This window comes from Alosa alosa, chromosome 2, assembly GCF_017589495.1.
Source record: "Alosa alosa isolate M-15738 ecotype Scorff River chromosome 2, AALO_Geno_1.1, whole genome shotgun sequence".
Classification (NCBI taxonomy): Eukaryota; Metazoa; Chordata; class Actinopteri; order Clupeiformes; family Clupeidae; genus Alosa; species Alosa alosa.
Genome location: NC_063190.1, coordinates 35,777,697 through 35,805,557, shown reverse-complemented (window position 1 = coordinate 35,805,557; position 27,861 = coordinate 35,777,697). Strand labels below are relative to the sequence as shown.

Sequence of the window (27,861 nt, the reverse complement as noted above, 5' to 3'; positions counted from 1 at the left end):
CTTGCTGTCTGTCTGTTAAACACACTACACAACTAACTGCATGTTCCACACACACACACACACACAATAAAGTTGAAACTCCAGGCAAAAGCTATTCAGAGTGGTAATTGTATTGATGGGGTGTGTGATGATGGGGAGACACACACTTATTACCCAGCATCCTCTGCCAAAGCAGGAGCCGTCATCACGACTACAGCCAGCACACACACACACACACACACCTCCATGGATAAACAGAGAAACCAAGAGAGAGAGAGAGAGAGAGAGAGAGAGAGAGAGAGAGAGAGAGAGAGATGAAGGGAGGGAAAGAGAGGGTGAAAAGGTAACAAAAAAACTCTGTATTTTCAATGTCAATCAGTCCAAAAATGAAAATAATCCACGGCAATAATATGGCCATTTATGTGGCGGATGCTACAACAGGCAGGCACAGGGAAACCTGGCTGCCCAAAGAGGAAAGAATATGTGATCACCGCCAGACAGGGACGGTTGAGACAGAGGAGCACTTTCTTCTACTAAAGACATAAGAGATGTATCTTTCCCAGTTTTAAAACATATTACCCAAACTTTGAAACCATGGGCCCACATGAAGAACTGGCTATTCAGCTCTCTATAGCAGCAAGATACATTTCACACCGTCATAAGCTGAGAGACTCTAGCATTACTTAATTTTATTTTATTTATTTATATTCTTATTTCTATAGAGAATATACAGAAAATCAAAGATTTATTTGCCGATTAAAAAAATTAAAGCCGATTTATTTTACTAGCAACAGGGGGAAGTAAAAAAACGGTTCGGCCTTATGGCCTTCGTCAGCGCCGAAGGACACTCGATTGTGCCACCACTGTGACTTAAACACAGAAACAGAGATGCACTTCCTGACCCAGTGCACAAAATATGAAGACATTAGGAGAGACATTAGGAGAGCCTATTTTGAAAAGATGACAAATGCCGGAGTTCCTGCAAGCGAGCGATGAGGAGAGGCTTTCATTCCTCACTGGAGAGAAAGAGAAATGCCTCCTCCTTGCCGCTCAATATGGATATTCCTGCCATAATGTAAGGACCTGCTGAGGTGAAACCCACATTACCTAAATAAGAACATACACTCATACATTCATACATACACACACACACACACACACTCTTCTCCATTGCCATAGCTCATTGCTCATAGTTTTATTTGTGTGTTTCCCCCTCCGTTTGATGTATTTGACCCAAATGCTTTGGCAATACTGTACAACGTTACGGTCATGCTAATAAATCTCCTTTTGAATTTGAATTTAAGAGAGAGAGGGAGAGAGAGAGCTATCTCCATGATCATCTCCATCTCCCTCTCTTGTGGTGTGTTTCTGTGTGTGTGTGTGTGTGTGTGTGTGTGTGTCTCTCTCTCTCTCTCTCTCTCTCGGACTGCAGCTGTGGCTGGGCACAGGTCACCCTCTGGAAAGCAGTAAATGCAACAGATTCACGCTTCATCTGGGTTATTTGGTAGTCTGGTGTGTGTGTGTGTGTGTGTGTGTGTGTGTGTGTGACAGATTGTGGCGCAGCTGTGATGAGGCGTTGGTATGTTTTCTCGGCAGCCTCTGGTAAGGCTGCCCTTGTGAGCTCCTGATTGCAGTGCATCTGGGCCAGAACAGACCCAGCAGTGGGCCGGATCCGCCTGCTCTCTGGGGTCAGGTTTCAGTGATTCCACTGCTTCTCCACAGACTGCAGCGCTCAATGAGAGATCTCACACACACACACACACACAATCTCAGTTGACACACTTCAGGAGGGGCGGAAAGGACCAACCGCTGAGAGTGGGCCAGCTGTGTGTGTGTGTGTGTGTGTGTGTGTGTGTGTGTGTGTGTGTGTGTGTGTGTGTGTGTGTGTGTGTGTAAATGAGCCAGTGATTGCACTGGGTAGTATTTGCACTCTTCAACTGGTAGGTCTGAGTAAACGTTGTGTGTGAGAGCTTGAATTTATGAGTGAGATTTGTGTGTGCGTGTGTGTGTGTGTGTGCGTTGGACTGTTTGCAATGTATAAATGGTATTTCAGAAACCATAGTGAATATGAGGGCATCAATATATGAATTTATGAATGAGCTTGTATTTGTATGCATTTGGTTCCATTAAAGCATGTGTGTATTTGCATGGGCAAGAGTGTGCGTGTGCGTGTCTGTGCGTGTGTGTGTGTGTCTGTCTGACTGGACTGATGTGCCCCGGGTGCTTTGACTCCTTTCCCTCTTTGGAATGACACAAACAAACAAACACACACACACACACACACACACACACACACACACACACAGACGAAAGGCTGTTTGAGGTGATCTTAACCCTGCCCATCACCCTGGAGATGGCTAGAGAAGTGTACAGCCAATATTTGTTCAATTTTTCATGTTCAAACAACATCAGCCAGCACCAACCTCCTAGCAAAACCAGGTCCTGGGGGGCGGGGGGGCAGCCCACACACACTCACGGTGTAAACAGCTTATCCACAGACATACCACTTGCACAAACATGAGCAAAAACATCATTTCTCAGGCGCAAAACACACACACACACACACACACACACACACACAGACAGAGACACACAGACACAGACACACACACACAGCCCTTGATGAGTGGCTGATATGATCAGTGATGGATTGCAGAGCTCAGGGCATGTTTATACTGCAGTAGCATCTCTACTGTGTGTGTGTGTGTGCGTGTGTGTGTGTGTGCGTGTGTGCGTGTGTGTGTCGTGTGTGTGCGTGTGTGTGCGTGTGTGTGTGTGTGTGTGTGGTGTGTGTGTGTGTGTGTGCGCGCACCTGTGTGTGTCTGTGGAGCTCAGGGCATGTTTCTACTGACGAGTGATGGAGGTCATCTTCTCTACTTAAATGGGAAAAACATGAAAAACCTCCAGCTATTTTCAGCCCTTAATAAAAGGGAACGATTAAGAAACTAGCTCCTCCACACACACACACACACACACACGGGCCGTAGTCACCATAGACATTGGGGGTCAATACACCACACCAAAATGACACGCACCGCTTGAGGAGGTCATTTCATGCCAAGTGACTAGTCCACAGATTCTACAAACTTCTGCCACCTGACTATCACAGACTTGCTTCATACTTTATCTGAATAATGCCAATGGAACTAACAATGACCATGTTTAGGCTACGTCAGGTTTAGGATAGACAATGCACCTAACAATGACCATGTTTAGGATACGTCAGGTTTAGGATACGTAATGCACCTAACCATGACCACATTAAGGCTACGTCAGGTTTAGGATACAACTACGTCATGCACAATAGCATCTTCAAAAGCACCCTTGTGAAGACCACGCTTCTAAGACAAGGACTAAAGGCAACTGAGTGCAGTTAGGAGATTGTCAGGTCCTATTGTGGTGAGACCACAGTGCAGTGCTGGTGGTGGACGCTAGGGTGCAGTGCTGGTGGTGGACGCTAGGGGGCAGTGTGGCAGGGCAGGGCCATGTCTTACCTCCAGGCGTCCCGTGTCAGGCTGGAAGCCGCGGGCCGGATCCTCAGTGGTGACCCGGCACTGGATGGCAGAACCGTTGATCCGGATCTTGTCCTGTCTGATACCCAGCTCTGGGAGACTCCGTCCCTCACACACACGCAGCTGGGCATGCACCAGGTCCACACTGAGAGAGAGAGAGAGAGAGAGAGAGAGAGAGAGAGAGAGAGAGAGAGAGAGAGAGTTTGGTGCAAAATATTCAAAAAAAGAAAACACCAACCAATGCATGAAGGGCAGAATTAGGCAGATTCCCATTGGCCATCAACATACAAAAGAGAGCACTTAAATTCTGGATGCATCTCCAAACAAGTCCCAGAGACACACTGCATTTCATGTAGCAAAACTCAAGATCTGAACCCCGACAAGAGTCCTCTGAGTCAGCTTGTGCTGAGACTAAGTACTCCCCCTCTAACAAATACTAATACACTCTCTCAGCCAAGCTCTGCTTTTAGACTAAATCTCAACCAGATTATCCAGAAATCTAAAGAAAAAATATTTGGAACATTGGCATAATGAAACAAAAAAAAACAAAACAAACTAGAATGTTATCGGTCCATAAAATCTAAATATGAATTAGAAGAATATCTCTCTACTGTCAGAGATATAAAGCAGAGACAGATCTTGACCAAATACAGACTTAGTGACCACAGCCTAGCCATGGAAAAAGGCAGACTAAGAAAGTCCTGGTTGCCAAGAGAGCAAAGAGTCTGTGGTCACTGTACGAGAGGTGAGGTTGAGACGGGGTGCACTTTCTTCTTCAATGTAAGAAATATGAATTTATTAGAGATACCTACCTCGATAAATTTACCAACCTAATCACGGAGTTCCGAAACCTGGAAAAAAATCTTACTTGGACAGCAAGGACAGACAGCAGCTCTTGCTGCTAAATATGTCACTGAATGCCATAGAGCGAGGGACAGTGATTAGACACTATATACACTATTCACATGAAATACCTACTATTTTCAGCACAAACACACACACACACACACACGTTTATATGTATAAATGTCTTATCCATCATATGTTCTGTATTGTATTGTTTGATGTCCTGCTTTGGCAATGCAAAGAAATATTTGTCATGCCAATAAAGCTACCTTGAATTGAATTGAATTAGATTGAATTGAAGAGAGAGAGAGAGAGAGAGAGAGAGAGAGAGAGAAAATATATGTGGTCACTGCCAGTCAGAGATGGTTGAGACAGAGAAGCACTTCTTTCTACACTGTGAAAAGTGGAGAGAGAGAGAAAGAGAGAGAGATACAGTAGAGATAGAGAGATAGATAGATAGATAGATATTTTATCGATAAAGTATTTAAAAAATGCAAGACAGGCATTCTTCCACAAATACCAAATAGGTATCCGACAATCCCACATTTTCAAGATTGACATCCTATTATTACTCTTGTTCTTTACTTCTGTTAATTCTACATCCTCTATACACCCCCCCCCCCCCCTTTTTATATATATTCATTATTTTATTTTTAATTTTCTTTAATGCAGTGCAGGAATTGTTTGTTTTTTTTACCGTCTACAGGCTAAAATGCTATTAAATCCGATTAGCATCATGACCATACTGCACAAATCTGTTCAAAACAGCTGTATTCAAGTTACCTCTTCAATTAAATTATCTGCAAGCTTGTAAACATCCATGGATAGGTCTGCCAACCTAAGATAACACGTTAAAATAGTATTGCTGCTTGTAGGCTGCTACAGCATATCGACTTCGCTAATAATGCAGAATAAGTGTAACTGTAGCTTACTTTGAACTTTCTTGGCTCTTGTTTGATCAATCCAGATATAACTCAAGAGGACTTGTCCCCAGGATATTAAGCAGGCTAGGCGCTTAGTTTGAAATGGCACATGTTTTTTTCCTAATAGGTCCATCTACAAGCTTTATTCAGTGCGCATGACGGATGGGCCGCTAACACAGCTATAAGCAGGCCAGGTGGCACAATGGGTCAATCAAATGCAGCTCATTCTAATCAGGGCATCCATAAGCCAAGCGCCTACTGCACAGTGTCCAATCAACAGCCTAGCAAAGCAACAGTAGGCCTAATACCTACATTATTTGTTCAGTTATTAATACATGTCCAAAGTATTTATTTCTTTTTTATATATCCTAATGGACTTCACACCTAAGTGCTGAGCTAAAGTATGGCTATTACTGATATCAGGACCAGTAAACTCTACTAGATCCCCAAGGGTTGTAACTCCAGAGCTGATAAGCTTAGAAGTAGGTACCAGGGACAAGTCCTGACTCACATCAAGAACCGAACCATGAATCAGAGACTCCTTTAACAACCAGAATAATGAGCTTGTCTGTCGTGGGCGTTGAATTATAAACAGAGACCAGACTTTGAACAGATTCTTATAAAATGCAGGAAGTAAATTAAAATTCATTCTATTTGGATTAAACCAGAACAAAGACCTATCTAAGCCCAACCCTTAAAAAAGTTGTAAAATACAACAGGCTGCAGCTTTCCAGCTTGAGTCCAGTGATCCTGTGAGAAGGCGGCTGTACCATCTGCAGGCGGAAGGCAGCAGTTCGACTCTGTAGATGAATAAGTCCATGTCCACCATCCTCCCCTTAGGCAGATATAAAACACTCTGAGGTACCCAGTGTAGATTGTCCCAGAAAAAAATCAACCAGGACTGACTGAATCTTGGGTAGCAGGTTTGAAGGAGGATCCACACAAGCCAGCCGATGCCAAAGAGAGGATGCAACCAGGTTGTTAATAATGAGAACACGCCCCTGTGAAGTAATACTGAAAAGAAATTTCCATTTCTCTAGGCGACCTTTAACTTTTTCAATTACCCCATCAAAATTCTTTTGAATAAAAGCATCATCACCTAAGAAAACACCCAGGTATTTAAAACCACCCCTATTCCAAACTAAGCCATCAGGCAGACCAGGTTCGCCACTCACCCAACTCCCAACCAGCAAGGCTATGCTTTTGACCAATTTACCTTTGCTGAAGAAACAACCTTAAATTCATTTGCAAATTTTTAAAAGCGTGTCAACATCTCTCTGGCCATTAACAAGGACAGCCACATCGTCAGCATAAGCTGACAATTTAAAAACATCATCACAGTTAGGGATTTTCACTCCAACAATCTCCTTCCTCCAACCTTACAAGGAAAGGTTCAATAGCCAGACTATACAGCATGCCCGACAAGGGACATCCTTGACGGACACCTCTGTATACCTTAAAAGGAGGCGCACAAGTCACCATTAACCTTGAGAATACTTTCAATGTCACAATACAATGCTTTGATCATTGAATAAAATTGGGGCTGAAACCAAAAGGCTGACAAGGTATTCCACAAATAATTATGCTCCAACCCTATCAAAAGCCTTTTCTTGGTCAATTGAAACCACACCAAAATCTAGATTGAAGTATTTGCCAATATAGAAGACATCTCTGATGAAGGAAACATTGTTGTGAATCAATCTGCCTGGCACACAGTAGGTCTGGTCAGGGTGGATTACCTGCTCCAAAACCTCCCCAAGTCTATTTGCTAAAACTTTAGACAGCAGTTTGTATTCAGAGCAGAGGACTGACACCCGGCCTCCAGGACCTTATATCTGTCAGGTCTCCCTTTTTGGCAGTAAAGTGAGCACTGCTCTCTGGCAGCTCAGTGGCAGCACCCCTCTGGTGATGCTGTCTCTCAGATCAGCAAGCACATCTGTGCCCAACTCTGGCCAAAAGGACTTATAAAAGTCTACTGGCAGGCCATCCACCCCAGGTGCTTTGCCACTCTCCATACTGTGGAGGGCTCTCTCCAGCTCCTCTAGGGTCAACACCCTTCCAAGGGCTGTGTTTGCCTCTTCAGATACCTTAGGTAGGTCACAAAGAAAAGCCTTGTCAGTCGCCTGATCTTGTGGTTTTTTTCGCTGTTATAAAGCTCCTTATAAAAAATGTACTGCTCTATTGCGTATTTCTGGAGAATTAGAAAAGGATTCTCCCATCTTCAGACCCTCAAAGCATGAATGAACTTCCTCTGTCCATTCTTTACCTCCAAGTTAAAAAAGAATTTTTAATGGTACATCCATCAGCTCCACACTCTGGAAGCGGGACCTGACCAGAGCTCCCTGTGCCCTCAAACCTAAAAAGTCAGCCAATGTTTTCTTTTTTTGAGTTAAGAATTTCAGTGGGTGCCTGATCACCCGTTTGTTCTGCCAGATTTTGAAGTTCGATTATTTCCTCCTCTATTTTTTTTTTGAGAGTGTTATGTTCCTTGTGACATTGGCTGTATACTCCTGGCAGAGTTTTTTTATTTGTACCTTGGCACAATCCCACCATTGCTGCAAAAGACTTTAACAGGATTTCGTGGTTCTAAATTCCTTCCAGAAAAAAAAAGGGGAAGACTTCTCTAAAATGGCCATCAGCCAACAAATTGGTATTAAAGTGCCAGTAGGCACTTTTTGGTTTTATAAATTCTAGAAATAAAGAACAGAAAACCAAACTATGGTCAGAAAAGCCAACTGGAATTATTGAACATTTCCTGAATAGACTACGCTGATGTTTGAAACCATAAAACCTGTCAAGTCTTGCAAAGAGACAAACAATTATTATATGAGTGTGCCCAAGTATATTGCTTCTGTTCACCATGAAAGTTCCTCCAAATATCACTAAGATCATTGGACTTCATAATCTCTACAAGCCGTCTACGAAGAGGGGCATGTCATTCGACATGATTTCTGTCAAAATTTTGTGCAGTACAATTGAAATCTCCTCCAAGGATAAGAATATCCTCTGAACAGCAATTTTTTATAACATTTCCAATAGTATTTAAAAACAGCATTCTATCTGTTGCCAGTGTAGGAGCATAAATGCAAATAAACACAAAAAAAACGATTTTCAAACTGGGCTCTGACCTTTAAAAGTCTTCCCTCTATAACTTCATCAACATCAAAAGTGATGGGAATAAAGGACTTAGAAAACAGAACTGCAACCCCACCACTAGTAGAAGTACCATGACTAAAAAAGTATGGACAGACCATCAAACTCCTGAGCCCAAGCAGCTGCATTAGGCGCATCACTGTGCGTTTTCTTGCATAAAGAGAACATCAAACTTATTCTGTCTGATTGTTTCAAACACAGAGAGCCTCTTAATTTTTTCTCTTGCGCCATTTACATTTAAAGAAGCAACACGAAATTCACCCATCATTATAAAAGAAAAAAAAAAAAAAAAAAATATAGACATATGCAATCAGCCATCCTAGGACACAAAGTGGAAATTGTTTTTTTAACATTTGTCATCGTTGGCATTCAGTAGAACATTGAGTTTTGTGAGAATCTTTTTTAGAGCCGAAATCCTTCTTGATCAGTGATGCTACCATCGCATAAATGCTCGTGATTTGTTCATAAACTGTTCAATGTCAGGAAAAAATTCGTCTACCCGGACCTTCCTAGAATGTTTTGTGTCCTTAAGGAATTTCTTTATATCCTCCACTCTATAATTGCGAGTGCGATAGCCGCTTAGTCGCAAGCTGCAGGTTACACTACAGTCAGAAAGATCACTTTCACTCTCATTATCAGTCAATTCTATATGAGCGCGTCCCCTTTATTCTTTATAATGCGCTTTCTTTTCCTTTATTCGACGGTGCTTTAAACACATTATTGTCCTCCTCCAACACGGAGGTTTCCATGTCTTCCATAGCGACGGGAAACCTCCCCATTAATGGCATCATCATTGCTCCCCTGACAGTTCTGAGAATCAGTGATAGTCTCCCCAAAAGTGCGGAAAGATCCTCCCCATCAGCCGATCTAACATCGTGATTTTCCCGTGCCCTTGGACTGAATTTAACGTTAAATCAGGAGTTTGGCTCTCCGGCCCACTAGCAGAGGCAGCAGCCTCCTCCTCATTATTTGCACCAAAGTTAACATTAGGTTCGTTGTTGGTCTCTTTAGACGTTCCCTCTGCCACATCACCCCTAGATTCATTGCTATTTTCACTGTTTCCACTATTATTCGTGTCATTCTTTTTATCAGGACACGCGGCGCGAGATGCCCCGATTGTCCACAACCAAAACATTTCATAACGCTAGTTGTTGCATAAATCGTGATAATTAAAGTTATCCACAGTCACATTAATTGTCAAGTCCAATTCATCATTGTTATTCTTAAGGATCATGTACACGAAACGTCTGAAGGACACTATATGTTTCAACAACGGAGATTTACTGGCAATCGGGGATTTTTTAATTGTTGAGACCACTTTGCCATAGCGACAGTGTTTGTCCTAGAATCTCATCAGAAATGAATGGGGGACATTAGACAAAATGACTTTCTTGGAAGGCGAGAAAGAGGGGCAACAGAGGTAAAGCACCATCTATCACCACGCCATTCTCCGCCAGCTGATTGGCAAACTCAATTGATTTTAAGAAAAGCACAATCGCGTTGTTCATGCGAGAGATGCTGATAATGATATTCTCATGACCAACAATTTCTCCCGCAGCCAAACTACAATCCTCAACACTGGCTGCCGATGCTATTTTAACAGCATGGCGCCGAAGTTAGTTGACCAAAAATCTCTGCCATGATTCCAGCACAAGACTGAGGTCAGTTTTAGGGAAAACCCCTGTTTATTGCCAGAAAACTAAACCAAGCAAAAAATCTTTAGTACTCCAGCAGAAAGTAATAGATAGAAAGAAAGAAAATAGAAGTAAAGTGAGAAATAGAGATTTAAACAGAACACTGGTTCGCGGTACAGCCGACCGAAACACCATCCACTCACCACTGACTCCGCCCACTCACACCAACCATGCGCACAGAGAGAGAGAGAGAGGGAGGGAGAGAGAGAGAGGAGGAGGGAGAGGAGGAGAGGAGGGAGGGAGAGAGGAGGAGGAGGAGAGAGGGAGAGGGAGGAGAGGAGGATGGGAGGAGGGAGAGAGAAGGGAGAGGAGGAGGAGGAAATGGGAGGAAGAGAGAGGAGGAGAGAGAGAGAGGAGGAGAGAGAAAGAGAGGAGGAGGAGAGAGAGAGAGAGAGAGGAGAGAGAGAGGGAGAAGGAGAGGGTGAGAGAGGAGGAGAGAGAGAGAAAGAGAAAAAGAGAGAGAGAGAGGAGGAGAGAGAGAGAGAGAGGAGGGAGAGGAGCAGAGAGAGAGAGGAGAGAGAGAGAGAGAGAGAGAGAGAGAGAGAGAGAGAGAGAGAGGGAGGGAGGGAGAGAGAGAGGGAGGGAGAGAGAGGGAGGGAGGGAGAGAGAGATAGGGAGTTGGAGAGAGAGAGGGAGGGGAGAGAGAGAGAGTTGGAGAGAGAGAGGGAGGGAGAGAGAGAGGGAATTGGAGAGAGGGAGGGAGAGAGAGAGGGAGGGAGAGGGGTTGAGAGAGGGACGGAAAGAGAGACAGAGACAGAGAGAGAAAGAGGGAGAGAGGGGTTGAGAGAGGGACGGAAAGAGAGACAGAGACAGAGAGAGAAAGAGGGAGAAAGAGAGAGAGAGGGGTTGAGAGAGGGACAGAAAGAGAGACAGACAGAGAGAAAGAGGGGAAGAGAGAGAGGAAGAGAGAGGGTGGTAGATGACTGGCAGTTCTTTTGGTGCTGGTTCTTTTGTGTGTGCTAATTAGACCTGGTAGGTTATCTGGGTTTCCACAGGCCTCTCTCCCAGACGTGTGGCAGGCAGGCACACACACACACACACACACACACACGTGGTGGTGACAAACAGCCTCATCTATTCACCCTGCACCTGCACACAGACAATCACTGCACCGACACACACACACACACACCAGGGCCTAAATTTCAGCCCGGGATTGCGCGTCACCCCCCTACAGACACACACACACACACACACACACACACACACATTACTCTAGCCATAATGCGAGAAATTCCCGCACACATTTTACAGCGCTGTCTGATAACGTTAATCTAATAATGGAGTGGTGTGAATGCGGGACTATTGACTGGACGGACCAACTTCTGACTTCCCCATGCAGAGACACACATATATACTGTATGTCTACAGTCTAAGGCCTAGAGTGGCCATGAGATGCGAGATAACATGGATGTGTTCTCTATTTGAGGAACGTTAGAATTGATTGAACAGGCAAAACAGCGATCAAATATTACCTAATGCATCATGGCATGCATTATCACAAACACTTACTCCTATTAGAAAATCAAAACCGAAATCATGTAAGTGAGGACTGTGTTGTTCTCATTCACGCCTGTAATAAGGAAAATGCTTAACATCGAAGACTTTGTTCTTAATCGATTTCATTTTTTAATTTGTATGCCCCTCCAAACTGTATTAATCCCCCCTGTGTGAAGCACTGAAGGAGGGAATCCCCCCCATTTTGAAAAATGAATTTTAAGCCCTGCAGACACACACACACACACCTCCCAGATGTGTGGACGTGACGAACAACCTCATCCATTCACCCTGCACACACACACACACAACCGCCATCTATTCACCCTGCACACACACACCACCGCCTTCTATTCACCCTGCACACACACACACACACACACACACACACACACACCATCGCCTTCTATTCACCCTGCACACACACACACACACCACCGCCCTCTATTCACCCTGCACACACACACACACCACCGCCATTCACCCTGCACACACGGTCACTGCACCAGCACACACACATCATCACCATCTATTCCACCGGCACAAACACACACACACACACCTGCCATCTTTTCATCCTGCACACTGTGTGTGTGTGTGTGTGTGTGTGGGTGTTTTTGTTACGTAAGTGCAAGTGTGTGTGTGCCTCTCAAGGCTCACTTATGGAAACAAAAACAGACAAACACTATACACACATAAAACACACTCACACACACACAGACATACTCAGTGTTGTCTGGTTCATAATATTGGGCATTATGGGACTACAGGGACAGAGAGTGTGTCATAATGTGTCCGCTTTATAGAACACACAAGGATGAGTCATCTCACACACACACACACACACACCTCATTCAACTGAATGAGAGTATAGTTCCTGACAAATCAACCTAGAAAATTGCTACGTTTCATTTTCCATTGGTCTGATTACACTTTCTAACTTTAGAGGAGACAAGTTTTAAATAGGAAAATTACCAGAAATCGTAGTCACTTTTAAGCGTGATGCTAGCAGGCGAGATGCTAAAGGTCTAATCTGATTCAATGATCTATGCTAGGCTGGAGCTAAAAGTGCTATTGTCAGACTCAGAGAAGGGCTGGATGAACTGGAGAAAGGTACAACAGTTTAACTCAAGGGGAGGTGGAAAATGAGTGTAATTCCCCAAATGGTGGAATGTCCCTTTAACAGTCTACTGTACTCAACCTGCACGTTGGTGTTTAAGGCTTCTTTTGCACTTCTGCTTGGATGTCAACTGCATTTCATTGGTTCTGTACCTGTACTCTGCTAAATGACAATAAAGTTGAATCTAATCTACTGACAGACACTTGAGACACACAGACACACAGTCAAAAACACACTTACACACAGACAACTCCCTCCCTCCCTCCCTGAAGGAGTAGAGCTCAGCAGAACTCTGGATTTATTTGATCTTATGAAAGGTTGAAAAAAAATCAAACTTCACCCTGCATGACCTTATTTACATATAGTGTGTGTGTGTGTGTGTGTGTGTGTGTGTGTGTGTGTGAGAGAGAGTGAGAGCAAGAAAGTGCTGTACTCTGCACAAACACAAACACACACACAGAGCAGTTGGTGTGATGAGCAGGAAGATTCCCAGCGCACTTTGCAAACATCACAGATGTAATGAACGGGTTGGAGTGGCAGTTGGCAGTCTTCACACACACACAGAAATAGAGCCCTCTTCCTACACTCTTCTCACTTCCAACACACACACACACACACACACACAGAAATAGAGCCCTCTTCCTACACTCTTCTCACTTCCAACACACACACACACACACAGAAATAGAGCCCTCTTCCTACACTCTTCTCACTTCCAACACACACACACACACACACACACAGAAATAGAGCCCTCTTCCTACACTCTTCTCACTTCCAACACACACACACACACAGAAATAGAGCCCTCTTTCTACACTCTAGGATGTCACACACACACACACACACACACTTGTCCGCCCCACCTCCCTCAGTCTGTCGTCTTCTTCTCCAACTCCCTCTCTCTCAGTCTTTACCCCCCCCCCCCTACCCCTGCACGCTCTGCCCCCCCCCCTCCCCCCTTCATCTGGCTGTGAGGGTATTAGAACCCTACGCACTCATCCAGGGAACTTCATCTGGCTGTGAGGGTATTAGAACCCTACGCACTCATCCAGGGAACTTCATCTGGCTGTGAGGGTGATTCCCACCCCCAGTAATGGAGAATAGGAAGGGACTAGTTTCAGAAAGGCCCTCTCTCTCTCTCTATCCCTCTCTCTCTCTTCATCCCTCTCTCTCTCTCCATCCCTCTCTCTCTCCCCCTCATTCCTTCTCCAGGTCCCGGTCCAAATCCCCCCTGACCCACAATCCAATCTGTTTCAGGGCCAATCAGATTAATCCATCATCCAATCTCCACACATGATTGGTGGCCATGCCTTCAAGCTCAGCAGCTGATTGGCTGATGGGGACAAACGTGGGCGTGACTCGTGACCAGGTGTGCCCAGGCTGATGGATGTGTGCCCAGGCTCCCATATATCATCACTACCGTACGCCAACCCCGACACACACACACAGGATACGGCCCCACCAGAAATGACAGAGGCACGAAAGGGTACATGCTCTCTCTCTCTCTCTCACACTCACACACACACACAGAGATGACAGACGTGCGGAAGGGCTCACACATCGGCTCCCACACACACACACAGTCAGACAGAGATAACAAGCGTGTGGAAGGGCTCACACACACACAGTCAGACAGACATAACAAGTGTGTGGAAGGGCCATTAACCTTGTTTGCCATTTGAGGCCATCTATTATCCCAGAGTGGTAGAGACAGCACAATGACAAGAGGAAATCAGCAGCTAGACACACACGCCATCGCCCACACACACACACACACACAATAAAATACAGTCTTTCACATACAACCAGAGATACACAGACAACAATAACAAAAATACAAACACAAGAAATCATAAGACAAACACACACACACACACACACAGGGAGATATTTTGACAGGGACAAATGCTAAGCTGGCCACTGATAGGCACAGAGTGTCATTTCATCCCACCTGGCTGCCATCGGTCACACAAACAAACACACACACACACACACACACACACACACACACACACACACGAGAACCATATCACAGACACTTATAAGACAGGCACAAAAACAGAAATGCAGACAAAGAAGAGATCACAAACACAAACTTGAGGTGTGTGTGTGTGTGTGCGTGTGTGTGTGTGTGTTGGTGTGTAAAGGCGCTAAGTCAGGCGCCGTGTGCACTGCCTGCAAACACATTAATGATGAGGTACTGGAGAGAAGGATCTAAGAGTTTAGGAGAATAATCAACTTCACACAACCCAGGGGCAGCTAAAGCACTAAAGCACTCTCATTTCATTTCCAATATGAGAACAGAAACTTTGAGGCAGCAGTGTGTGTGTGTGTGTGTGTCAGCTAAACTGCGGGTGATTTTCATTGTGTGTCTGTTCTTGTGTGAGTGTCATGTGAGTGAAAATAAGAATGATGTATGACTGAAAGGAGGTGTGTGTGTGTGTGTGTGTCAGGCACTGCTTTATAGGTGGGCCTGACGGGCCTAGGCCTGCCCACTTTTCAACAGGCCACCCAAAACAATTAATATATTTAAATTTTGTTAAGAATTATTAAAAATCGGCAAATAATCTCATCATTTGTGCTAAAATAGTCGAAATCGGGCAGTGTTTACTGTATCTGTATTGTTCAAAACTTTTAAACAATTAAACATATTTGTGAAATATTCGGCTTCATGTTACATGAGCAGAACTAACTCTGTTTTTGGGAAATAATTAGACTCCTGACCACTTTTACAGTCTATAGGCCTATTAGAGATATGCGCTAAAGCACAGCCATGGTGCGTACTGCGTTATGGAGATTCCAAAGCGCTCTTTGGTCAGAACCGGAGAGTGATCGCAGATAGGTCTGTCCTATGCACCGAAACTTTTTACAATGCAGAAAATATATATAAAGAGAATCCAACTATTGAAATCTCTATTATGTAAGCACAGATAATATAATTTCGCAAAGTTTTTAATTTAAGGCCCACCCACAATTGGTCTGGCCCATCCAAAACTGGAATCCTGGAGTGTGTGAGTGTGTGTAAGTGTAAGAGTGAGTGTGTCTGTGTGTGTGTGTGTGTGTGTGTGTGTGTGTGTGTGTGTGTGTGTGTGTGTGTGTGTGTGTGTGTGTGTGTGTGTGTGTGTGTGTGTGTGTGTGTCAGGCACGGCATTATGGGTCCAGAGGCTCAGGAAAGAGGTTTGGAGCCAATGGTAAAAAGGGAGGGGAATATTTGGCTTCATGAGGGACACCTATTACTTAGAGCACAACGTGTTTTGATCGTTATCCGAGTGCTCCCACGTTGGAAAATGTTAATTAGAGATATATATACTGTGCTCACGCGCACGCTCACTCACACTCCTATCTGCGAATTATGCAATCAGTTAGGTGTCCCCATTGCCACCAAACAGACCTTGTCATAATACATCCATTCCATTTCCTCTCTCACAGACCACACACACACACACACACACACACACACACACCTTGCTCATTAGTTTCGTCAACTTTAGCATGGGTGTACTTGCACAGCACTGTATATGGTTTAATAAGAGCCCATCTCATTCGCAACAAATAGACAACCCCTTACAGTGGGCAACAAATAGACTAAACCTTAAAGTGGGCAACAAACCCTTACAGTGGGCAACAAATAGACTAACCCTTAAAGTGGGCAACAAATAGACTAACCCTTAAAGTGGGCAACAAATAGACTAACCCTTAAAGTGGGCAACAAATAGACTAACCCTTAAAGTGGGCAACAAATAGACTAACTCTTAAAGTGGGCAACAAATAGACAGACGAGACGAGTCAAGGCAGACTAAACTTCAAGCTGAACATCCTGTCAGACTGCATCAACTGCCTACTGCACTTCACAGGAAGCGCACACACACACACATCTTACTGATTTCAGGCATTTAGTGCCCTCCTGTTAAGCACCTTCTATTACAGTTGTGGTATGAAATATGCTAAATAAATAAAGACGAGCAGATTGACTGAATGAAAACACATCAAAAATGCTAGCCTACATAGACGTTGAAAACAGGCTCATATTAGATCACACACACTGTAGCCTAGATACTGGGAGCAGACTTGACACCCCATAGGTTGTCTGATGCCAGTATGAGATTATATTCACTTCAAAACACATCTCTCCTCATGCATAATTTGGCACGCACAAAGCGTAGCCTATATTCCCATCTCAGACTCCAACATCAAGGTTGTCCCATATACGCACACACACACACACACACACACACACACACACAGGAGTGGTGTTGCTCTCCCATATACACACACACACACACACACACAAACACACACAGGAGTGGTGTTGTTCAGAGCTCAGAGTGCGTAAGGCAAGGCAAGTTTCAAGTGCGCGCATGCAAGGCGCATGGAGAGAGAGAAGGGAGGGCAGGAATAAGGGATGACAGACAAAAGAGGAGAGGAGAGAGGGAGCAGAGACAGCAGTACAGAAAACAAACTCAAACGAGAGGAGAGATGACATCACAGCTGTCTGTGTCTGTGTCTGTGTGAGAGAGAGAGAGAGAGAGAGAGAGAGAGAGAGAGAGAGATTATTAGAGAGAGAAAGGAGGGATAGAGAGAGAGGGATAGATGAGAGAAAGAGAGAACAGAAGAGTGGTGTGAATATCCCTCTCTCTCTATATCCCCTCTCTAAAGATAGAGAGAGAGAGGGATAGAAAGAGAGAGAACAGAAGAGTGGTGTGAATATCTTTAGTTGCGTATGAGAAATTTGAGGGGGAGAAAAGGGTGTGAGTTTTGTATAAGAGGTTTGGTGAGAGAAATGTGGGGCTTGGAAGTGTGTGTGTGTGTGTGTGTGAGAGCTCACTAATATATTCAATCTGATTTCCAATTCCATTTTAATTGCTACAGTGAGGCAGAAGACATTTCAGAAGAAAGAGAGTGCTTCTTGCACACACACACACAGTCGGAGTCTACCTAATGCTCCCCTTCCAACATACACACACACACTCTCAGTGTCATAGCAAGTCTTGATCTCTCACACACACACACACACGTCTGCCTCATTATCCCCCCATGACAGGAGGAAGGCGGCTGTCTGGTAGCAGTTGGGACTCAGTAGAAGAGTTAGCTGAAGTGTGTGTGTGCGCGTGCGGACAGGTAAATGCTTGTGTTTTCAGGCCTGCACTTTATTTGTTGCCTTCTATTTAACCTCTCTCTCATCACAGCAGGACTGGGGCAGCATCCAGCTGAACTTAGTTAAAGGGCACAAAACAGGGCAGCCTGAATTAACTCTGTGTGTGGTGTGGTGTGGTGTGTGTGTGTACATAAAACATAAAATAAACAGACACCAAACAACACTGGACTGGACTCAAAATGCAGGGAAAGTTGGAAAACTTTGTCGACTACTCTGTCTCACACTCCATGTTTACAAATGCCACTGTTGGGGAGGACATCCTCTGTTTCACTGCCAAAGCCAGACTGCAGGTGTTACCCACCAACTACAACCTTGCACTATGGGTACCCTGCAATCCACCATCCACACTGTATAATGCACTCAGACTCTGACCATCACCTCAAATCAGTTGCCCATATTGTTAATGGCTGTACTATGTACAAAGGACTTTATACTGCACGCCATGACCTTATTGCTAGCACTGTTAAGGATGTACTTCCAGATAATGTGACCATGTACAAACACTCGCGTATTATGCCAGAATGGTTTAACAGCTCCACTGATGTGTTTTGTAACATACCTAACCCCCCTGATGTTGTGTTTTTAGACTGAGACAGAAGGGAAGTACTTATACTTGAAATAGGATGCGTGTACGATCTCTACATGGACATGGCTTTTAATGACAAAATCATGAAGTACCAACCCATACGGACAAAACTATGTGACCTAGGCTATCAGTGCAAGCTAGTGGTGCTGATCTTTGGCAGCTTGGGGCATGTCCACAAACTTGTTTTCAGTGGGTTAAGGCTGGCAGGGCTCTCCAGCAGAAAAACAAAACAGCTAGCAAAGTTTTGCTCCATCCCTGCAGTTATAGGCAGCCTTGCAGTATGGCGCAGGAGATGTTTTTTGTACCCCTGAATACCATTGAGTGACAAAGCCCTATCTTATCTCTTGAAATATTTGAATCCTGTCTGTTGTAATATGATTTGTGGATTTACAGTAAATAAAGAATTAAAATGTGTGCGTGTGTAGGACAGTTCGAGAAGGTCAGCCGGTTAAAGCCTTCCTACTATAGACTCTGGATATCAGATAACAGCCAGCGGTGTGTGTGTGTGTGTGTATATGTGTGTGTGTATATATATATATATATATATATATATATATATATATATATATATATATATATATATATATATATACATATATACATATATGTGTGTGGAGTGTGTGTAAATACAGCAAGTATAGAAATCACACCAATGCAGCATCTTCAAAAATATACAATATTGAGAGTAGGCTAGTGTGTGTGTGAGTGAAAGTAGGCTAGCCTGTGTCAGCAAAAGGTTAAAGTCCTTTGATTTTGAATGTGAGTGTAGTCCATTTGAGGCTACATAACAAGAACTCAGTGATGGAGCAGGTGTGTGTGACATGCCATGCTGACGATGATTATGATGATGATGACAACTTATTCATTGTGGTAATAAATGTAATGATGACAAAGTAAGGCTGTCGCCCACTGCTATAATCACAATAACAAATAGCGCAACATAAGCACACACACGGAGACGGCGACGCGACACGCCAGATATTTAATGCTATACACACACCGATAATAATACGACGCATCGATACAACACACGCATCTATCACACACACGCGCACGCATACACACACACACACACACACGCGCGCGCACGCACGCACGCATACACACACACACACACACGCGCACGCACGCATTCACACACACACACCTGCACGCTCCCAGCTCTAACACAAGGGCTCTAACGACATGAGCTTCGCTGCCCTGGTCTCCTCCTGTGGGGACAAAAGGCCTCTGAACAAACAAAATATGAAATAAAGAAATAAAGCTGCCAATTACCAGAAGCACTGCACTTTAAAAACAACATGCACAACAACAACTTGTAACAATTAATTACCAGGTGTCGCTGGCTCCTTCTCTCTCTCTCTCTCTCGCACAACATTCTTATTTACACACACAAACAACTCTAAACAAAGACAACTTGTGCACTGTCTGCCTTACACACAGGTTTTCTCGCTCACACACACACACGTTCCCCGTTCAGAGCACAGAACCCTGGATCATGCTTCTGAGACATTCCCCCGTTTAGAGCACAGAACCCTGGATCATGCTTCTGAGACGTTGATGGAATATTCTAGTGCTGAGCCCAATGGAGGCATCTCATAGTGCTGTTAAACATATCAGGACCAAGAGGACTGGACACAGCAGCACAATGGAGGCATCTCATAGTGCTGTTAGAGGACTGGTGTGTGTGCGTGTGTGTGTGTGTTGGGGGGGAGTCCGTCTGCATGTGTGGGTGTCTGTTGTGTGTGTCTGTGTGCCTGTCTGTGTCTGTGTGGGTGCATCGAAGTATCGAAAACACAATTCTTGGTCTGTGTCTGTGTCTGTGTCTGTGTCTGTGTCTGTGTCTGTGTCTGTGTCTGTGTCTGTGTCTGTGTCTGTGTCTGTGTCTGTGTCTGTGTCTGTGTCTGTGTCTGTGTGGAAACACAGGGACAACGATTGAGGATGGGGGGTGAAAGTATATTTCTATTAAACGTGTGAGACGTGCTAGAGATCCATAAATGGATAGCTGTCAGGAGCTAAGTGGTAGGAGGGTTGTAACGTGTGTGTGTGTGTGTGTGTGTCGTGTGCAAGAGAGAAAGATATCACCAGATAGGATAAAAAGACATGAAGAGAGAGGGAGAGAGGGGGAGAGGGGGAGAAAGAGAGGAGAGAGAGAGGGAGAGAAGGAGAACGAGAAGGAGAGCGAGAAGGAGAGCGAGAGGGAGATGAGAAAGATGATGCAGTTTGATGGTCGCTTAGCAATTGAGTCACCTTTGCACAAACGCAGGATCTGATGAGAAGAGAGAGAGAGTGAGCGAGAAAAGAGAAAGAAAGAAAGAAAGAAAGAAAGAAAGAGAGAAAGAAAGAGAGAAAGAAAGAAAGAGAAAGAAAAGAGAAAGAAAGAAAGAAAGAGAAAGAAAGAGAGAAAGAGAAAGAAAGAGAGAAAGTGGGGGAGGAAGCAAGGAAGGGAGAAAGGGTAAAAGATTCAGAGGAGAAAATAAGCAAGTTGGTGACTGCGCTCTCTCTGTGTGTGTGTGTGTGTGTGTGTGTGTGAGGTGTTACGTGCAGGCAAGAGAACTGATATGGGTATGGCCGCTGTGACTGCTTCAATTTCACACGACACACACATCCATAATGAATGAACCTCCGCTCTCTCTCTCTCTCACACACACACACACACACACACACACACACGCGCACCGACACACACACACGCACACGCACATCCATAATGAATGAACCGCCGCTCTCTCTCACACAGACACACACCCGCACACATGCACCTGCATACACACACACACACACACACACACACATATCTGTGAAGTCATGGAAATGCAAGGACTTGCAACAGCAATGAGAATGAAAGCGATTTCATGTCAATTTTTCCACAAGGTCAGGAAATAGTGTTGTGTAATACATGGTGTGTGTGTGTGTGTGTGTGTGTGTGTGTGTGTGTTCACTGCACTCAGGTGATCCATTTCTCGATCAGCTCAAGCGGCTCCGCAGTGATTGCTGAATATCAAACAGTGACACACGCGCACACACACACACACACACACACACACACACACAGACCTAACACTCGGACTCCAAAACCTCCAAGTCCTCCATCTACGCGTTTCATTTAACAACCTGAGCACACACACCAACAGACGGAAATATTCCCCTGCCACATCTCTCTCTCTCTCTCTCTCACACACACACAAACACCTGCAACATCGCTCGCTCACACACACACACACACCCCTGCCACATCTTGTTCTCTCGGTCTCTCTCAGACACACACACACATACCCACACACACACACACACACACACACACACCTGCCACATCTTGCTCTCTCTGTCTCTCTCTCACACACACACACACCTATATACACACACAGACACACACACCATTTTGACATCTTCATCATATTCCCCTGACATCTCATAGGATGTCAGGCTTCAAGCATGTCAGTCAAATACGTGAACACCTCTGAGGAGGAATGACAGCTAGACAGAGAGGAAGAGAGAGAGAGAGAGAGATGGATGGAGGGATGGAGAGAAATGACAGGGAGGTTTGTCTTTGGCCAGCACCATCCTGATACAGAAGCTTTAATTGTCATATCATAGTTCACAGCTCGGTTCTGTTACTAAAGCATCTCAGATCTCTGATTGACAAAATCAAACTCAACATATCTGCTCAATTACTAATTCAACATCCGGAACTTCCAGCTACAAATAAAGGGAAACTAAACTTGATGTCCGAGTTCAGCTTGATAGACCACGACACACTTGAACAAACGGTACAGAATCTCAGCTCTTCCATGTGTGGCTTAGACACTCTAATGAACTAACCACCTTCCGCACATCAAATGGGTATTTTGATTACTTTCAGTCTGGTATTCGGTCAAATCACAGCACTGAAACAGCTCTCATCAAGGTTTTCAATGACATACGCCTCAACACAGATTCAGGTAAAACATCAGTCCTAGTGCTACTGGACCTTAGTGCAGCATTTGACACGGTTGATCACAATATTTTACTACACAGACTAGAACACTGGGTTGGATTTACAGGCATCGTTATCAACTGGCTCAAATCATATCTACAAGAAAGGAACTTCTTTGTTGCCATCGGCAACTGTACGTCAACACCAACGTCCTTGACCTGTGGTGTTACCCAGGGGTCGATCTTGGGGCCACTATTATTCAACCTCCATATGCTTCCACTTGGACAAATCATCCAAAATAATTAGATTTTGTATCATAGCTATGCAGATGACACACAAATTGAATTCTTGAATTTCCCCTTGGGGATCAATAAAGTATCAATCTATCTATCAATCTATCTTTCTAAATGTACTTGATGCCAAATGATTATGGTCCCCTTGCATCTCTGTTAGTGTGTTGAACAAATCAATAACTGGATGTCTCACATTTTCTTCAGCTGAACAAGGAAAAAACTGAAGTAATTATATTTGAAAAACTCAGGGTTGCCACTCTCCTTGACACAAAAGGGTTGAAAGCGAAGGATGCTGTTTAAAATCTTGGTGTAATAATTGACAGTGACCTAAATTTCAACAGCCACATGAAAGCAATAACTAAACCAGCATTTTACCACCTCAAAAATATTGGCAAACTTAGAGGGCTGATGTCAAAACATGATTTAGGAAAAACTCATTCATGCATTTATCTCCAGCAGGGTTGATTACTGCAATGGGCTTTTCACAGGCCTTCCTAAAAAGACTATCAAACAGCTTCAGGTGATACAAAATGCGGCAGCTAGGATTCTAACAAAAAATAAAATAACGGACCACATTACTCCAATTCTTTAGTCCCTGCACTGACTTCCAGTAAGTCACAGAATTGACTTTAAAGCACTACTGCTCCATTTACTGATTTATAAACAAGCAGGACCTAAATAGCGATCAGACATTGTGACGGGCCACTAGGCCCTCTACTCATTTGTCTGTTTGTCAACTTGTTTTCAGGTGTGCTCATGACCTAACAAGCTGATGAGCGGCACCTGTGTGCAGGTGTCCAGATAAGAGTAATATCGCAGATGTCATTCCATAGTTCACAGCTCAGTACCAGTGTTGCCATAGTCCGCTTATTATAAGCAACTTTGGGCTTGTGTTTTGTGAAGTCACGGGTTGCGGTTTTGGGGACGTGTTTTTATTATGTGGTCGCTTCATTTGCGCTTCGTAGAATCAACGCAGCGCCTACACGTACACAGAGGGCATTTTAATCTATGCCTCTACACGGAGGGCATTTTAATCTATGCCTCTACACAGAGGGCATTTTAATCTATGCCTCTACACAGAGGGCATTTTAATCTATGCCTCTACACAGAGGGCATTTTAATCTATGCCTCTACACAGAGGGCATTTTAATCTATGCCTCTACACAGAGAGCATTTTAAATCTATGCCTCTGCGTCAACTCTGCACTGTAACTGTAGGCTCCTCTAACATGGCCGGTGACCGCCCCAGAAATGTAACATCAGGGGTTAGGGGAGTGGATGCTCACTATTTGGTGTTGGGTCGCTTCTTTTGGGCTTATAGAGACCTGCTGCTTGTTTTTCCTCACATGACCTGGCAACACTGATCAGTACTGATACTACTGTAAAGGATCTCAGATTTGGAGTTTATATTTCAGTAACATCACAGATGTCATTCCATAGTTCACAGCTCAGTACTGTTACTAAAGCATCTCAGATTTGGAGTTTATATTTCAGTAATATCACAGATGTCATTCCATAGTTCACAGCTCATTACTGTTGCTAAAGCATTTCAGATTTGGAGTTTATATTTCATCCAACCATTTTACAGCGCTGTCTAGGTCTAGTTCTTCAGTACTATGCGTGTTCCCTGGATGTAGTGATCACCATACTCAAGCGCACACCTGGGCAGCATGCGGCCCACAAACTACTTTAATCCAGCCCACAAACTACTTTAATCTGTCTCACAAACTACTTTAATTTGGCCCGCAAACTACTTTAATCTGGCCCACAAACTACTTTAACCTGGCCCGCAAACTACTTTAACCTGTCTCGCAAACTACTTTAATCCGGCCCGCAAACCACTTTAATCCGGCCCGCAAACCACAGTAATCTGGCCCGCAAAACCACTTTAATCTGGCCTGCAAACTAATTTAATACAGGCCCGCAAACTACTTTAATCTGGCTCGCAAACTACTTTAATCTGGCCCGCAAACTACTTTAATCCGGCCCGCAAACTACTTTAATCTGGCCCGCAGCAGATTTGGGGAAGTGGTGAGTCTAAATATGGCCACACTAGCCGAGACTCTAAACGCCTCACTAGCTAATCTATGGAGGACAGACGGACCGGACCAGAGACGGATCAGGGCCACATCAGGGCCACATCTGCTCCTGTGGTTCCCTCTACTGTGAGCAGAATGGCATAAAACGGAATGATACAGCCAACTGAATGTGACAGAGAGAGAGAGGGGGTTAAGAGAGGGCGAGTCAGCGAGAGGAAGATGGAAGAAGAAAGATTCCCATGATATCTAGCCCGCTGTGCTGTGTGCGTGCTGTTCATCTCCTAAACTAGGAATAATAACTACTCTAGTCAGCACACTCTCTCCATCGCCTGCCCCGTCACGCCTGGAGTCACTCTCCGAAACTGAGAGGGAGAAAGAGGGAAAGAGAGAGAGGGAGAGGGAGAAAGAGCGAGCGAGAGAGAGAGAGAGCTGGAAAGGCTGAGACAGTAGCTCAGCAGATGGCCTGCCCAGATTTTCTCTAACTGTAGAGCATCTCTATATGCCATTACAAATGGTACAGACACACCATGCCATTACAATGCCATTACAACGACTCCGTACAGACACACAGTGCCATCACAGCGACTCCGTACAGACACATGGTGCCATCACAACACAACGACTATTACAGACACACGGTGCCATCACAACACAACGACTATTACAGACACACGGTGCTATCACAACGATCTGAGCCGGCATACACGAGCGCTATCAAGCAAATGCACTATTAGCAGACACACGGTAAGGTTATCAACACAACGACTATTACAGGCCACACGGTGCTACTTCCACAATAACCACTATTATTACAGACACACGCGTGCTATCACAAATCAGAACATCATCATTTCTACTAATGTAAAAGTGTCACAACAACTATTACAGTATACAATGCAAAGTATCACAACGACTATTTCAGACACGGTGCTATCACAGCGACTATTACAGACACGGTGCTATCACAACAACTATTACAGACACACGGTGCCATCACAACAGCTCCTTACAGACACATGGTGCCATCACAACGACTATTACAGACACACGGTGCTATCACAACGACTATTACAGACACACGGTGCTATCACAACGACTATTACAGACACACGGTGCTATCACAACAACTATTACAGACACACGGTGCTATCACAACGACTATTACAGACACACGGTGCTATCACAGCGACTATTACAGACACATGGTGCTATCACAACGACTATTACAGACACACGGTGTTATCACAACGATTATTACAGACACACGGTGTTATCACAACGATTATTACAGACACACGGTGTTATCACAACGATTATTACAGACACACGGTGTTATCACAACGATTATTACAGACACACGGTGCTATCACAACGACTATTTCAGACACGGTGCTATCACAACAACTATTACAGACACACGGTGCTATCACAACGACTATTTCAGACACAGTGCCATCACAACGACTATTACAGACACACGGTGCTATCACAACAACTATTACAGACACGGTGCTATCACAGCGACTATTACAGACACGGTGCTATCACAACGATTATTACAGACACACGGTGCCATCACAACACAACGACTATTACAGACACATGGTGCCATCACAATGACTATTACAGACACACGGTGCCATCACAACGACTATTACAGACACACGGTGCCATCACAACAACTATTACAGACACACGGTGCCATCACAACAGCTCCTTACAGACACATGGTGCTATCACAACGACTATTTCAGACACAGTGCCATCACAACGACTATTTCAGACACAGTGCCATCACAACGACTATTTCAGACACAGTGCCATCACAACGACTATTACAGACACACGGTGTTATCACAACGATTATTACAGACACACGGTGTTATCACAACGACTATTACAGACACACGGTGCCATAACAACGAGTATTACAGACACATGGTGCTATCACAACGACTATTACAGACACACGGTGCTATCACAACGACGCCGTAGAGACACACGGTGCCATCACAACAGCTCCGTACAGACACACGGTGCTATCACAACGACTATTTCAGACACACGGTGCTATCACAACGACTATTTCAGACACACGGTGCTATCACAACGACTATTTCAGACACACGGTGCTATCACAACAGCTCCTTACAGACACACAGTGCCATCACAACGACTATTACAGACAGACAAACAGTCCCATCACAGCTACTCTGTACAGACAGACAGTCCAATCACAACTGCTCCTTAGACAGACAGTGCTTCTGGCCCAGTTACGGCCCAGATCCAGCAGGCTGCGGAACTACTTCGGACTCAGCTGCTCTCCCACAAATGACACACAATGCCATTCTCTACAAGCCCCGCCCCAAAAACAGCGTTGCCGTGACACGGGCCCCAGTGTGTTTGATTGACAGGTGACTTACTCTGTGATCTGCTCGGTAACCGTGTGCTCGACCTGAAGGCGGGAGTTGACCTCGATGAAGTAGTGCTTCCCGTGCTTGTCCACCAGGAACTCCACTGTGCCGGCGTTCTCATAGCCCACCTGCCGCCACAACAACAACAGGTTACACTTTACACTTTATTCTCTTTTCACGTTTATGCTTATGGTAACGTAGAAACACTTTGATCCAGAACAACATACAATAACAATTACTATAACATTAACATTAGAATGAATAGCTTAAAGTATTAAAATTAATATTAAACATTAAAATTCATAATATACTAGGTATAATCTATTCCATTTATAGTCATTCTGATTTGAAATTAGTTCCGTGTATAGTTGTTCCGTTTCTATATTATTAACACTTTAATGTTTGTTTTATTCAGCGCCCATTCAGCTTAAAGGTGTGTGTGTGTGTGTTCAGTTTAAAGGTGTGTCTCAAGATGCAGAGCCATTTATGCATATCCTTACACACACCTTTTCCATCAGTCTGTATGGGTGTGTACGCCCTGGGTGTCAACCCAGAAGCACTCGCGCTCTCTCTCTCTCACACTCACACACACACACAAAACGCTAACTGATGTCAAACCTTCACCCTTCAAAACCTCTACAAACACTGATGTAATGCAAAGTGCCAGAAACAAGTAATGAAATGAACTCAAAACACACTGATTAAATTGAGTTGGAAACCCAGCAAAGAGCT

General features: G+C 44.4%; 1 protein-coding gene across 1 annotated transcript in view; it reads right to left on the bottom strand.

The window, feature by feature from the left end:
- The window catches only part of LOC125285510 (pyruvate carboxylase, mitochondrial-like), a 90,992-nt gene that overhangs the window by 28,753 nt on the left and 34,378 nt on the right, over positions 1-27,861 (bottom strand). Inside the window, 2 exon segments of the mRNA XM_048229998.1 lie at positions 3,474-3,636; positions 27,139-27,257. Of these exon segments, the coding sequence (XP_048085955.1) occupies positions 3,474-3,636; positions 27,139-27,257 (282 nt within the window).